This window comes from Cebidichthys violaceus, unplaced genomic scaffold (genome assembly GCF_023349555.1).
Source record: "Cebidichthys violaceus isolate CVI_PGR_0920_01 unplaced genomic scaffold, fCebVio1.0.p SCAF_6, whole genome shotgun sequence".
Lineage (NCBI taxonomy): Eukaryota > Metazoa > Chordata > Actinopteri > Perciformes > Stichaeidae > Cebidichthys > Cebidichthys violaceus.
The window spans coordinates 686,443-701,008 of NW_027176816.1; the positions used below are offsets into that span (position 1 = coordinate 686,443).

The following is a 14,566-nucleotide window of genomic DNA, read 5'->3' on the forward strand; positions in this document are numbered from 1 at the left end:
TCAGCCAGGTTTCATTTTCACCACATTTTCTGATGCATCAGCCTTTTTCAACTGCAGACCTGAGTCATGTTATATGCTTTAATTCATGTACATGTATGTTGTGGCCTCAAGGGAGTTAAAGGGTTCGTGATGAAACAGGTCTGAACAGGATTAGGTGTGAATGCTGACATTGTTTTAAAAAAAGAGGTTTAAACAGTGTATGTGTTTGGCACATATGATATGGAGACAAATAATCTTTCAACAAAGTCACTTGATAGTTCTCGGGGGGTAGAAGGACAAAGCCGGATGAATTTAGGGAGTCACAAGTGCTTCAATAATCCTCATTAAAGCTGCATTCCTCCCTTTCCCCCCCCAAGCACAGCGTCTCTCAGCAGACTGTGTGAGCTATTGTTCTAATGACACAGAAATGAACAACTTCCCGTTGCACTTTAATATTCAAGACACTATATTTCATCACGGCGTCATATCCAAGTATGTCAGCTTATAAGACTTCCACGAATTTTAAGTTCTTTTTAGAGTTCAGGGATTAAATCAGCAGCAGCAACATGAATTTCAGAGTAAATCCGCACTTAATAGGGAACAATTAGACGGGCAGCCCAAAATGTGTCAGGTGATTTTAGCAGAGATTTTCGGTGACCATTCATATTGTATTTGAAAACACGTGATTTGTGGAATTGTCACCTAAGACCCAAAAATGTCATGACACTGTAACCTCATGATTTCAGCACAATCCATTGTACTGACCTTTAAAAAGCCTAATTAATGAAACACTGTTTGCAATTACAAAAAATAAAATACAAACAGGTCAACTGTGAGGATCCTAAAAATCTGCACGAGAAAGAATAATTACACAAGATTGATGTTATGATACAACACATATTTACACATATATAACTGCACTACAGTGTATTGTGGAAGACATATTTCAGCTTTTTATTAAAGTAAAAGCATCAATAGCACACTGTACAAATACTTGCATGTAAAAAATGTTACGTATAGTAAAAGTATAGAGCTATTACCAGCTCAAGCAACTTGATTATGCAGATTATTATATTGTTATCACATGTGTAAGCAGCATTTAAATGTTTTAGCTGGTCTATTTGGAGCTAATTTAAACTACTTTATCACTGTTGGGTAATTTAATCTATAACAATGCATCATATTTTATGAGTTTATCATTTATTGTGTATCTCTAAAGTCACTGCACCTGTGAAATGCTGCAGTGACATAAACTGAAAATATTAAGCAGAATATATGCAACCGCTAACTGTGTTGATATCACTAAGCGCAGCTTTGTCAGGATGTTTATTTGTTATTTCTTTTGATCGGTTTATGCAAACTCGAGCATGTCTTGTGACCCAATCTGTTGCATGCATGCATGCAAAAGAAAAGTGGAATTCAACATGTCTTATGTGATTAGGAGCTCCTTTCTCTACTGTATTTGCAACTTTAATCCTCGAGACGCGCTTTTAACTATAAACACACAGTTCAAAAAACGAGTGCAGGCGCCCCTAAAATCTGATTGGAGGAGGTCTGCAGGGCTTTGTGAGGAAGGAGGCGTTTCTTCTACCAGTAATCCGAGTGAAGTCAAACATCACACAGTTTATAAAGCCTGATTCCTGTTGTCTGGTCCTCGCAAAAGGGATATTTCACACAGAGGAGGAGCTCTGACAATGTGGACGTCTGTGGTGCTGTTGGTGTTGCTGGCAGTCGCCTCACAAACTGTGGCAAGTAAGTACAGAAAATACATCTTCTATATTCAAAATAACAAATTATTTCAGAGTGACTATTTATTGGAGTCTCTAGATAAGAAGCGAAATAAATCATTCATGGCATTTAAAGGAGATTTTGACCTGAGAGTCTCACAGACGTAAAGATAGTAATAATCAGTTATTAGTCCTTCCAAAGGTGATTGATGCAGGAGATATTCAGATCCTTTACTTAAGTAAAAGTGTCGATATTGCAATATAAAAAACTTCTTTATAAGTAAAAGTGCTGCATTCAAAATGCAGTAAAATTCCTCACAATTCAGGAAAATGGCCCCATTGGGTGTCACACTACTATATGTTATATTATTGGATTATTAATACTGAAGCATTTGTGTGCAAGCAGAATTTTATTGTTGAAGTTGATCAAGAGGGAGATAATTTCAACTATTTGCATATTGTTGATAGTTTGAGCATCATATTTTGTATGATCATGTGTTTTGTAAAGTACTTTGTCAGGTGACTAACCATTTCAGATAAATGTCGTGGAGTGAGAAGTACCTTATTTCTCTCTGTATAAAGCTGCATGATACGGAAGTACTTGTGGAAAGTATCTCAAATGTGTACTTAAGTACAGTACTTGGGTAAATATACTCAGTTACGTTCCATCACTGCTTTCCAAAACATAAACAGAGTTTGTATGACATGATATTACAGTTAGAGTTTTAATTAGGTCATTCAAAAATAGATTTCAAGTCAGAATTTTGTCTTTTTGATGTATTATTCTTTGTCAGAGTTGTCCCAGCACACGGACGTAGGAACTTTCTTTAATCTTCATACATCAGTTTGTTTTAAGACAGTATTCAGTTATCTGGCACACAGTGACAATCAGTGAGGCGACCTTCATGTAATAATTATCTTTCCTTACATGGAGGTAAACCCAGCTTTCTACTAAATAAAGTACTGCGTGTCTTTTGATGTCCAAGATCCAGTTTCATGTATTTTTTTTCCCATGACCTCCTTATTCAACCATGCATGAATGACACAGAATGTGACCTTTGTAAAGCAAAGCACAGACGATTTATCTTAATCCTTTTATTCTTAACTTTAAAAGGGACTTGAAGCATGAGGCACATTCGGTGTGCATTCAAAGAGTTTTTGTTCATTTTGATAATTCCTCCTCTCCATACCGGCACTGAAGAGATTGTTCTGGAGAATATGAACAGATACAAACATCTAAAGCACAAAGAAATACATTTCAAGTCCTGAATAAATATCATATTTTCAAAAATGGAGTGTCATGACTTTAAGGAAGTCAGAGGAATGAGTCATTTTTCCGGCTGCTCCTGCACATTGATTGTATTAACTCTCATTTTACAGTCAGAACTACAGTGAAACCACAAGAGAAAAGAAAAATGAGAGCGATTACTGTGAAATAATAATACAGGCTGAATTCATCATCACGTTCAAAAGAAGTCTGATTTGGCTGATGATTCGCTCTGTTATCTGCTTTCGTGTTTAATCCAAATTCAGCCGTGTGACAATGTTAATCTGTGGTAGAAATCCTGCTGTGACTCAGCTGAGCCTCACATGAGAGGGATTGAAGGGATGAGAGATTTACATTGGCAATGAAACTCATTTCAGCTTTGGTGGGCAATTTCTACTCACTTTCAAAGGCATTTAAGAGTAAAACAAATCTGAATATATACGTCAATATGTCTTACATGAAGAGAACATTTTATTTTAGGGGTCTGTGACTTCACAATAATTTCCATGGACGTTTAAAGCTAAAGACAGGAAGGTCCTTAAAGCAGAAGCAAATCCAACCCAAATGATTATCATTCATTCATATCATTCAGCAGTTCTTTCCAGGAAAAAGTGTGGAAGTTATTTGGAAATTTGAGACCCTTCAAAAGTGTTGCTGGACAGTACATTCTGGTTTCAATAATCCTTTTTTCATGTTTCAGAGCCCAGAAACCGTTTCACTCGTTATCCATCATGGAACAATAAGATGTACCCAATCTGGAAAGATGGAGACCCGCGATACAAAGACTCCTGGAAAGGTAGATCTAATGAAATGTTGTCGGCATAATCACTTTCAAATGCTCATATTGTCTTTACTTTATATGTCTGTAAGGTTAAGTTTGGTAGAATAGAATATATTAACATGCAACAAAGATCCCTTGGAACATTGTGATTACATGTTCTTACACACCTCTAATTACTTGATTCTCCTGAAAAGAAAAGAAGAAACAAAAACCCAGAATTATGTATTTCATCTGAGGCTCATTAAACCAATTTGGAGACACAGACTTCATTTTGTGTCCATTACTCAGCGTTTCCTTGTTTTTCTTCGTCCAGGTGGAAAAGTGACTTTCAATGTGGGGAACGATTCACCGACTCTGACTGGAGCCAAAGTGACTTTCACCATCGACTTGGAGTTCCCACACAACCAGAAGGTGCAGCCTAATGGAGACGTTGTTTGGGCCGAAGACTGCACAGTCAATGGTAACACACGCACACACACACACACACACACACACACACACACACACACACACACACACACACACACACAATGCTAGTGCTACGCATTAGCCATGATAGCGGTTGTGCTCAATGAGATATCTCAACAACTACTGGTTGTCATGAAATGTGGTGCACATGTGTGTTATTTGGTGAAATGTCTCAACAACTGTTTGATGGATTAGTGCAAACATTCAATCAACGTCCTCCTCAGGATGAATGTACTAACTTTTCATTTGGCACCATCACCGGGTCAAACTTCTTTGGGATTTATTACAAAACACTCATGTAGTTGGTGTGTATTATAGTATATACTAAAATATAAATAATTGCAGCTGCACTATGTGTTTAGTGCTATAGAAAAAAGATGGTGAACATCATGATGATTCCTGCCAAACATCTGCATGCTAGCATACTGACATTAGCATTTAGCTCAGAGACTTTGCGCTGTGGCCGAGTATAGCCTCAAACAGCTGCCAGCCTGCCTGATAAAATGTCTTTATCAGAGTCTCTTCGAGTCACAGCACTCTTGCTTCTGTTACAGGTACAAAGTACCACGAGTCTGCGCCAGTATACCCAACTCAGACCACAGACTGGGAAGCTGTTTTCCCCGATGGAACACCAATTAAGAAGGACAAGAAGCCAGCCTACGTGTTCGTCTGGAAAGCCTGGAGTGAGTGGAGCTGTCGTCTTTTCTGATGGTCACAGAGTTTCTTGAGGCGCAATGCCATGACCTGAAACTTGAGCCAGGATTACGTATGAGCCTCAACATGTGATCAGATTATATCACCTCATTATATAACCTAATTTGTCCTTTATGTAAGAACAAAGTCCTTTAAACAAACAATCCACGATTTTCAGTTTAGGGATTCAGACGTTTTATACACTGTAGCACAAGGCTTCAATTATATCTACAAAGTGTCATAATAAAAAGTGAAGTGTACACATCAGACACAACGTTTTTAACCTGATGTGGTTCGATGAATACAGTAATAAAACGTATAGTTATTTGCAGTGTATCTCATACTCTGGATGCTCGTTTTGCAGGTCAGTACTGGCAGGTGGCAGACGGCTCCTCTTCCTCCCTGACCATCGATACAGATGACATCCCACTGGGCTCCTACACCATGGACATTGTTATCTACCACTACCGCAGCAAAGAGAAGTTCATTCCTCTGGGATATGCCTCCACTCAGTTCTCCATCACTGGTGAGTTATAGGGGACTTTATGAAAAAGGCTAAAAAAGCAAGAAATTCACCATCCCCACGTGTTACCCCACCTACTTCCTGGTTGCACCGTGATAAGAGGATGGCTGTATGAAAGCTCCCAAACAAAAGGTTATTACCTAATCTTAACATAAAGTTCATATTGATGTATCCATGTGCGGTTATTCAACGCTGTTCAGTGTGGTTATATAACGAGCGAACATGCTCACGGCAGCAATTGAACCCGGCGGGATAACTCAATTCCTCTAGGTACACATACATAGACCTGTACCTTTACTCTTCTCTTACTTTCAGTTTCACTTTGAGTCAAGTTCTAGAAGAGAGAGAGAGAGAAGTCACTTTGTTAGGAACTCAATGCATTCAGGCATCAGACTAAAGCTGCAGAAATAAAGTTCACACACTCCAGACTGAAACAGCTTCACACCGACAGACAGGACTGTTTCATAAAGGTCTCTCTTATTCTGAAAAGTCTGTCTTGAACGAGTCAAAAGAACTGAACCGGGATCATAAAAAAGTTAACATATGTTTGGTTCTTCTTTTTGGACGAAGAGTAAAAACATTTGATCAACTTTCACAACTTGTGAAGCGACTATATCTCGGCTGAAATACTACAGAGGAGTTTTGTACATTTAGGAAAACTTGATGAAATGAAACTATATATTCATAGATTAACACAACTTTGAGGTGAAGCCCCAAACTTGCTTGAACAAAATGTAAGTCCCTTTAAGGGATTGTTAACCCTTAGAAATAACACTATGCAGATAATCCAGTCAAAACCCTTAATAAGATCGGCTCAAATTAAAACCTACAAAATATAAACGTTTATTTAAACGATAACCAAGCGTAAAAAGTTTCCTAGCTTGTGGGACAGCCTTCATGGCACTGCATCAGGTTTTCTCCACTAGAAGGTTGAGCTTTTTCAAACATGACTCAGAAATTCATTAGATCAGCTCAAAAAAAGTCAAATAAACTTTTGTTGACATGATTTTTTTGGTGTTCTCCTCAGATCAAATCCCCTTCGCTGTCTCCCTGGACCAAGTCAACGACATCGTGGCCGGGGACTTGCGCTTCATCCAGAACAGGGCGATTGCCTTCACCATCACCCTCCACGACCCCAGCCAGTACCTCAGCAACGCAGACATCACCTTCAACTGGGACTTTGGGGACGACAGCGGCGCCCTGATATCCAGAGAGCTGACTGTCACTCACACCTACATCAACTCTGGCTCGTTCAAGCCTCAGGTGGTGATCCAGGCGGTCATCCCAGATAAGGCCTGCGACCCACCAGTTGATATCCCAACCAAGGCCCCAGGTCCACCTACTCACAAGGGCACCACAGGTAAAGAACAGGTGTTAAACAAACAACATGTAGCATGTTTAGGTTTGCTTCCAGTCTTTATGCTTTGCTCAGCTGTTGCAAATATTTTCTGAAATATCCAATTTTTCCTTAAAAGCGAATCAGCGTTCACAGTATTTGTAGACATGTATATTATCTCGGCTTCACATGTGTTGTGGAAACACAGGCGTAACTCAACAGTCCTCCCTGTGTGTAGTGAAAGCTGCTGCACAGGCGTCTGCTGTCTCCACACTGGTCTCCACCAAGGCCACCGGTCCGACTGTCAACATGGTATCTTCGGACACAGAGGAGGACAACGCTGAGGATGAGGCCTCCACTGCGCCCAACGGTCAGCCGGCCCAGGAAGCAGCCACAGTGGCCAAGAGTCCCTCCCCCGTCAATCACGTCAATGACATGCCAGCTGACAATGAGGCACGGACGGGTAAGCTCTTTAAATAGTTGGACACAATTAAGAGAATCATTTTACTAGAAGATAACGTGTTTAATCCCCGCCTGAGGTAGTGTGTGCAACAACAGAAATGTGTCCTGTGACATTTAAAAATACTGAGTTGGTACCAGCTGACCGAGGTGTGCCAGATAGGAGCATCGGCCGATTTCCTTAAATGTAAATGTGATGTAAATCTTTAAAGACGCCCTGCCATTGTGTTAAACACGCAGAGCGCATGCAAATGCCATGCTCTAGTGTGCTTTATCGTTTATATTCTGATTTGCATGCTGACTGAGAGTGTTCAGCTCAGTTTTTCTGATCTAATTTGATTTATTCATGGGCCTTCAAAACACACCAGGGGACACGTTACAGTAAGAAAAGTTATAGCTCATGTAAAATGTTATTAATAAATCCAGCCGAGGTAGAAAAAAGTCCAAATGTATCAGCATCAAAATATACTTAATGTAAAAAAATGTAAAAGCTCTCATTATGCAGAATAGCCCATTTCAGAATGTATATTCTGATGTATATTATATTATTGATTTAGAACCATTGATGCATTTATTTGTACATCACTCTAATGTTGCAGCTGGTAAAGGTGGAGCTACATTTTTTACTTTATTTTCTGCGGGGTAGCTTTTGAATTTCACCAAAAGATCAAGAGATTTTTATCTTTATCCATGAAAATACATTATAATGTTTTTGTTGATCATATTTTGTATTATTAATCTGAATCGGAAAAGGAATTTATGCTATGAAATTAGTGGAGTAAAAAGTACAATATTTTCCTCTGAATTGTAGGGCGTAAAAGTATAAAGTTGCAGAAACTGAAACACTAAAGTACAAATACTTCAAAATTGGACATGAGTACAGTACTTGAGTAAATGTATTTAGTTACTTCCACCACTGGTTAAAGGAGATGCATTAAGTAATAATGCTACGGTCAAACCACTATACCAAGTAGTAAAAATGATATGTTATTAGTAAACTAATTCCCTTGCTCTGGTTATTTGGTGCAGGTGCGAAGCGAACGGTGACCCTGACGGGCCAAGCTACAGTGGTGGTCGTTGCTAAGAGGGATGCTGATGACACACCGTCCAACGACGACTGCGTGATTTATCGTTATGGCTCCTTCTGCACAGGCATCGAAGTGTTTGGTGAGTTACCTTCCATCGGCGATATCTTCAACAATATGTCAGATGAAAACCTTTGAGATGACTGTCAGTGACCTCTTGTCTTTGTTTTCAGAGGGCATTGAAAAAGTAGAGATCGTACAAATGGACAATGCTGTGATGGCAGCACCGAACACGAACAGAAATGTGTTGGATATCACCGTTACCTGCCAGGGAAGGTGAACGCTCCTGCGCTACACTTTGTCACGCTGTCCTTTAAAAGCATGCCGTTGTTTCTTCTGACTCACGCCAGCATCTTCTTCCTCCAGCCTTCCAAAAGAGGTGTGCAGCGTGATTCTGGATGCAGAGTGCTTGAGGCCGATTCACACGGCGTGCAACATGGTGGAGCCCTCCAAAGAGTGCCAGCTGGTGCTGCGTCACTTCTTCAACGACTCTGGCGTCTACTGCATCAACGTGTCCTTGGCCAACGACGTCAGTTTGGCTGTCACCAGTGCCAGAGTCAACGTCGACATAGGTACGCAACTTAACCAGCGTACAGCAGTCCAGTATACGTTTCTGCTTCCTGCTGCTTACTGAACGCGTGATCCTTGTTTCAGGTTCAGGTCTGTCCTCTCCTGGCACCATCGGCATGGCGCTGGGTGTCCTGGTCCTCGTTCTAGCAATAGCAATAGTGGCATATTCTTATAGGTAAGAACTGACTTTACTTGTGGATATCAATTGTCCACACATAATGCAAAATCTCATGTATTTGCTTTAATTAAAGAAAGGGTTGGTAATCTACTTCAAAAACATTTTCGATATTTTCGTTCAAAACTCTCATTACATCCTGACAGCACTTAATGAATCGAATGCTCTGACAAAAGAAAAAGAAGAAAGTCTGTTACCTGTATTACATAACTGTAATAAGCTCGTCCAATCATTTCATTCGGCCCAAATGTAATGATTGGACGGGTCACCTGCCTGCCTCCGCACTCATTGCTCGTCACAGGACTCTTCCTCGAGCTGCTAGCTTAACAGCTGTGAGTACTAACAATAGCCATGCTAGTTGTTTACGTTTATTAAGATATCTTTCAGTTCATGATTATACTTTTTGGGGAGTGGCTTTGGAGGTGTTAGTGTTGTCGATTCGGCGACTTTCTTGCTCGATTTAGCAACTTTTGGAGCTTGTTGCTAGCTACTGTCACTGGAAAAGAGTTTGCAACACTGGGCTGGGTTTTTCGGTTGGATAATTTAAAAAAATCTAGTTTACCCTTGCTAGTTTGGTGATATTTTAGATTTGTCTTATTGTCAACAATTCCCATGAAAAGATTTTAAAGAAAGACTAGTGAATAATCACTAGAGCTGAAAGTGCGCATTAATCCGCTGCAGAAACTAGTCCCCAACAAATGAACTATTGATTCCTGTTTGAGTCAAATTTGCTAAATACTACAATGCCCAGCTCTTTGAGGAAATACCTTGTCCACTTTTTAATGATAATGATAATGTAATAATAATAACAATGGATCAAATGAGGATGCGTAATGTGAAAGGGCTTGAATAAAAGATTCTGTTGACTTTCGAGGCTTCTTTTCAGGAGATTATGTGGAAGACGACAAAAACATCGAATCTTACGAGCTTTATCCGTAAAGCAAGTTCGATTCAATTAACTTTGGATTGTGTGCTTCACTCAACAGGCGCTTTAAGTCCTACCGTCCTCTTAAGGAAGAGCTGATTGCTGCAGACCGGCAGGACAGACGGGCTCACGCCACCTCCGGAGCCTCGATGTTCTGGAAGCTTCTGAACAGTCGGGGCGCTGTGGACGACTGCCCTCTGCTGCAGGACCGACCGGTGTAAACCGGCCTCACACCACCAAATACAAAACCAAGAAACTTATGATTTGCAAGTTTTTTGCACCAGAGATGTTTTTTTTGTACTTTTTTTTTTATTACATATTTTCTAATTACAAACTCATGTGTGTGTGTAATATTTGGGTTTTCCCGGAATTATACTAAAGACATGCTCTGATCTTTTGTACCTATACGTTTGGTAGTAAAAATGTATACTTCAATTTGGACAAAACTGAATTTTAATGTTTTTCCAATAAACTTTGCTCAAAACAGTTGTGCAGTTTTGTTTCACTGTGATTCATGACACCTTTCTAACATTACATTTACTGATGAAGCAGCTGAACTAATGGTGTAGATGAGCTAGTTATGACAGAGACGCCTGAATCTACCCCTCCTCCTGACATTGGATAGCTCAAAACTGTGAATTTCAACATCTTGTCAGATACTCAATATTATGTATTTAGGTTGAATTTATGAAAAGACAAACACATTCACATGTCACAGGAGTTTTATTTAGAACAAAGCCAAAATGGTAATTTACAAACATTTCTGTTTGGAATGCGTTCAAGAACACATTGCAATAAATTTGTACCTGTTTAACTAGAGTCTTTTTGTCCCTTTTAATATTCCTCTCCCTCTTCCTCTCCCTCACCCTCAATAGAGTCGACTCCAACCTCCTCGTAATCCTTCTCCAGAGCTGCCATGTCCTCTCTGGCCTCGGAGAACTCTCCCTCCTCCATACCCTCACCCACATACCAGTGAACAAACGCACGCTTAGCGTACATCAGATCAAACTTGTGGTCAAGCCGAGCCCAGGCCTCTGCAATAGCAGTGGTGTTGCTCAGCATGCACACGGCCCTCTGGACCTTGGCCAGGTCTCCACCAGGAACTACAGTGGGCGGCTGGTAGTTGATGCCAACCTTGAAACCAGTGGGGCACCAGTCCACGAACTGGATGGAGCGCTTGGTTTTGATGGTGGCGATGGCAGCATTCACATCTTTAGGAACCACATCACCACGGAACAGCAGGCAACAAGCCATGTATTTGCCGTGGCGAGGGTCGCATTTCACCATCTGATTGGCTGGTTCAAAGCAGGCGTTGGTGATTTCTGACACTGAGAGCTGCTCATGGTAAGCTTTCTCAGCAGAGATGACGGGGGCATAGGTAGCCAGAGGGAAGTGGATACGGGGATATGGCACCAAGTTGGTCTGGAACTCTGTCAGATCAACATTGAGGGCGCCATCAAAACGAAGGGAAGCAGTGATGGAGGACACAATCTGACTGATCAGCCTGTTCAGGTTGGTGTAAGAGGGACGCTCAATATCGAGGTTCCTGCGGCAGATATCGTAGATGGCCTCGTTATCCACCATGAAGGCACAGTCAGAGTGCTCCAGGGTGGTGTGGGTGGTCAGGATGGCGTTGTAGGGCTCCACCACAGCGGTGGACACCTGGGGAGCTGGGTAGATGGAGAACTCCAGCTTGGACTTCTTGCCGTAGTCGACAGACAGACGCTCCATCAGCAGAGAGGTGAAACCAGAGCCGGTGCCACCTCCGAAGCTGTGGAAAACCAGGAAGCCCTGAAGACCGGTGCACTGGTCCGACTGAAGGAAGAGAGGGAGAGACAGTGATTACATATGAGATACAGTTATGTCATTAAATTTAAATTCAAGAATAGATCCTCTGATATCATGTTACCCACCAGTTTGCGGATCCTGTCCAGCACTATGTCGATGATCTCTTTGCCGATGGTGTAGTGTCCACGGGCATAATTGTTGGCAGCATCCTCCTTACCAGTGATCAGCTGCTCAGGGTGGAACAGCTGGCGGTAAGTCCCACTGCGCACCTCATCTGAAGAGACCAGGTCGATCAGAAATGAGGGTTTGACTTAAAAAAAAAAAATCAAAAGCTAACTATGGCATAATTGGAGATTACCGATGACGGTGGGCTCCAGGTCCACAAAAACAGCTCTGGGGACGTGTTTTCCGGCTCCAGTCTCACTGAAGAAAGTGTTGTAGGAATCGTCTCCTCCTCCGAGAGTCTTGTCACTGGGCATCTGTCCGTCTGGCTGGATCCCATGCTCCAGGCAGTAAAGCTCCCAGCAGGCATTGCCAATCTGGACACCAGCCTGACCAACGTGGATAGAGATACACTCACGCTGTGGAAAGAAGAAAAAAACAATGAGGTTATTTACCTGTATGCATTTAATGATGTTTTCACGTTAATTTACAGTCTGACGCTGCTGGTTTTCCCTTGAAATCTACCACAATAATAAAACAACATAAACGCTTCTCAACATTGTGAACATTCAGTTGCTCCCCCTTTCTGAGATACACAGGCGGTGCAGCGGGAGGCCCCTCCCTGCACCACAATCTGCAGGGGGACAGAAATGCCTGCCAGCAGCCTCCGCCGAGGCAGAACGCTCCTCTCGTCTTTCCTGTAGCCCTTTTTGTCCTCTTGTCTTTTTTCTTTTTTTTTTTTACCCCACATTCACCCTCCTTTGCAAAGCATAAGCACAAATGCAAATGAATTTGCCCCTGACGATCATCCGCTCGAAATATTCCACTTGCTGTTGTGCCTTGAGGACGCACAATCACAGCGGATGCTTGAAGAAGATCATCTGCCCAATAACAACATTTTATATTATATTTGCATATCATCCAAATTAAATTAGCAGTTTAGATCAAATCAAATGAGTGAGGACTTATTTTAAATTAACCTTTTATATTTCATGTCGCTTGGAATAGAGGGTTTTTTTATTTTTATGAATGAGATTAAAAAATTATTTACTCCTGTATCCTATGAATTAAAAATGATGGCTGCGATCTAACGCCATCTATGACTCAATCGGCCCCTCCCTTCCTCCAAACAGGGAAGGGCATTTGCAAGGTGTCTATTTTTAGCCTATTCTCGCGATAATCTTGACAATAATAGAAATATAAAGGCAGTAATGCTGCTAAAGAAAACCAGATTCATCCACCTGAGCGTCTTGTTACTAAAGCTTGAATGCAGACAGTCGGTGCATTGTTCTCATCTCTAGACAATGACAATCACGCCGTGCCAGTGCTGCCGACCAATCCGTGCATTAATCAACAGCAACATTACACTGTTCACTTTCATTCAAAAATATAGTCGACCTATTTTGAAACTATAGCAAAAAAAAAATTAAAATAATAATCGGTCTGATTGTTCGATTGGAGAGGGTCGTCCAGAGATGGAGACCCGTTAACGACGTGTTGTAACAGCAGAAACACCGACTGCTGATCATCTGTAACCTCGCAATACTGCTTCAAAGAGACAGATAGAAAAACAGACTTACCATTTTTTTTATTTCGATTGAGGTTCAAGGAGGAAGAGCAGACGGAGAAAATGTGAAGAAAAGGGCTTTTTAAAGACGGTGTGGTTTGCGTTGCGTGTTGTACCCAACGGGGTCGATGCAACAACTGCTGACTGGGAGGGCGGTGCTACAGGATTTATAGGCCCACATGCAGGGAGGGGGATTTGCTTCTGTGCATTGTGGACAAAAAAAAGGTTTTAGTGCCTCCATTTGGTAAAGCTGTTTAAACCAATCTGTATTCTGTTTTCAAATGTGAACAAAATTGTCAGACCTGGACTTAAAGTGCACTACAATAAGATACAGTCTACTATTTTCAGAGTATTTCATGTGATAGGAACATAATTATAATGTGGCACTTTTTTTAATAATCTGTTTTATACAGTATATGGTTGTAATGTAATTTCCCTATATTGTTTGTGTGGATATATTAAAGGTAATTGTTATGGTTAAAGGGCTAGTTCAAACAAAGCCAATTTATTATTCATGCAGAGGCAAGGTGTTGGCATGTGAGCAAGGACAGCTATGATGTATAGGTGTGGCCAACTGCAAATCAATACAAAGCCTATTCTTGCGCCTGCACACCCGATGCATTATAAATGATGCAAGATGGCTGAATACTTCTGCTGCACAAGATGCTTCCATTCCACTCGAGCTGGTATCAGCTGGGGCATCCATGCCTGCCATTTTATCTGCCCGGCATGCCAGCTCGCCAGCTCCCCTCCCTCTTTGTCCCAGATTCTCTGCAATGATGTCATTCAGTGGGCTGATCACGTGGCAGCATGTCAGCCTGTCCCTCTGTGTGCCATTCGGCTGCACTGACTTTGGGGCGTGCTTCCTCTGGTCTTGTTTGAGGAAATTAAATTGGCTGAATTGCAGTTTATCTGGCATAAAGATTGCACTGAAGCACTATGTGCATAAGGTCCTTGCTCACAGTGTGGCTTCTACAAGATTAAAGCTCTGCCCGTTAAGCTGTCTGGAATCCTACAGGGAAGGAAAATAAGCTTGCATAAAGCTCCTAACATAATAAGCA

At 41.3% G+C, this 14,566-nt stretch overlaps 2 protein-coding genes across 2 annotated transcripts; one reads left to right on the forward strand and one right to left on the reverse strand.

The window, feature by feature from the left end:
• The first annotated feature begins 1,673 nt into the window (after positions 1-1,673).
• Positions 1,674-10,316, forward strand: pmelb (premelanosome protein b). The gene is made up of 12 exons (XM_068733364.1): positions 1,674-1,731; positions 3,674-3,769; positions 4,068-4,214; positions 4,777-4,905; positions 5,280-5,441; positions 6,466-6,798; positions 7,013-7,237; positions 8,263-8,400; positions 8,492-8,594; positions 8,685-8,890; positions 8,973-9,063; positions 10,050-10,316. Exons 1-12 carry the CDS (start codon positions 1,674-1,676, stop codon positions 10,207-10,209), a joined length of 1,848 nt encoding a protein of 615 aa, XP_068589465.1. The 3' UTR covers positions 10,210-10,316.
• Positions 10,317-10,692: 376 nt separating this feature from the next.
• Positions 10,693-13,654, reverse strand: LOC137889485 (tubulin alpha chain-like). Its single transcript, XM_068733365.1, has 4 exons — positions 13,519-13,654; positions 12,135-12,357; positions 11,902-12,050; positions 10,693-11,803 (listed from the first exon to the last, which is right to left on the reverse strand). Exons 1-4 carry the CDS (start codon positions 13,519-13,521, stop codon positions 10,823-10,825), a joined length of 1,356 nt encoding a protein of 451 aa, XP_068589466.1. The 5' UTR covers positions 13,522-13,654; the 3' UTR covers positions 10,693-10,822.
• Between the last annotated feature and the right edge of the window lie 912 nt (positions 13,655-14,566).

Bases quoted from the DNA above. Each gene is read 5' to 3' on its own strand.
- pmelb (XM_068733364.1), top strand. From the start codon at position 1,674: ATGTGGACGTCTGTGGTGCTGTTGGTGTTGCTGGCAGTCGCCTCACAA. The intron at 3,770-4,067 runs GTAGATCTAATG...TTCTTCGTCCAG, and splicing joins ATACAAAGACTCCTGGAAAG to GTGGAAAAGTGACTTTCAAT. The intron at 8,595-8,684 runs GTGAACGCTCCT...TTCTTCCTCCAG, and splicing joins ACCGTTACCTGCCAGGGAAG to CCTTCCAAAAGAGGTGTGCA.
- LOC137889485 (XM_068733365.1), bottom strand. The intron at 12,051-12,134 runs GTAATCTCCAAT...TGGTCTCTTCAG, and splicing joins CCTGGAGCCCACCGTCATCG to ATGAGGTGCGCAGTGGGACT. The intron at 11,804-11,901 runs GTGGGTAACATG...CTCTTCCTTCAG, and splicing joins TGGACAGGATCCGCAAACTG to TCGGACCAGTGCACCGGTCT.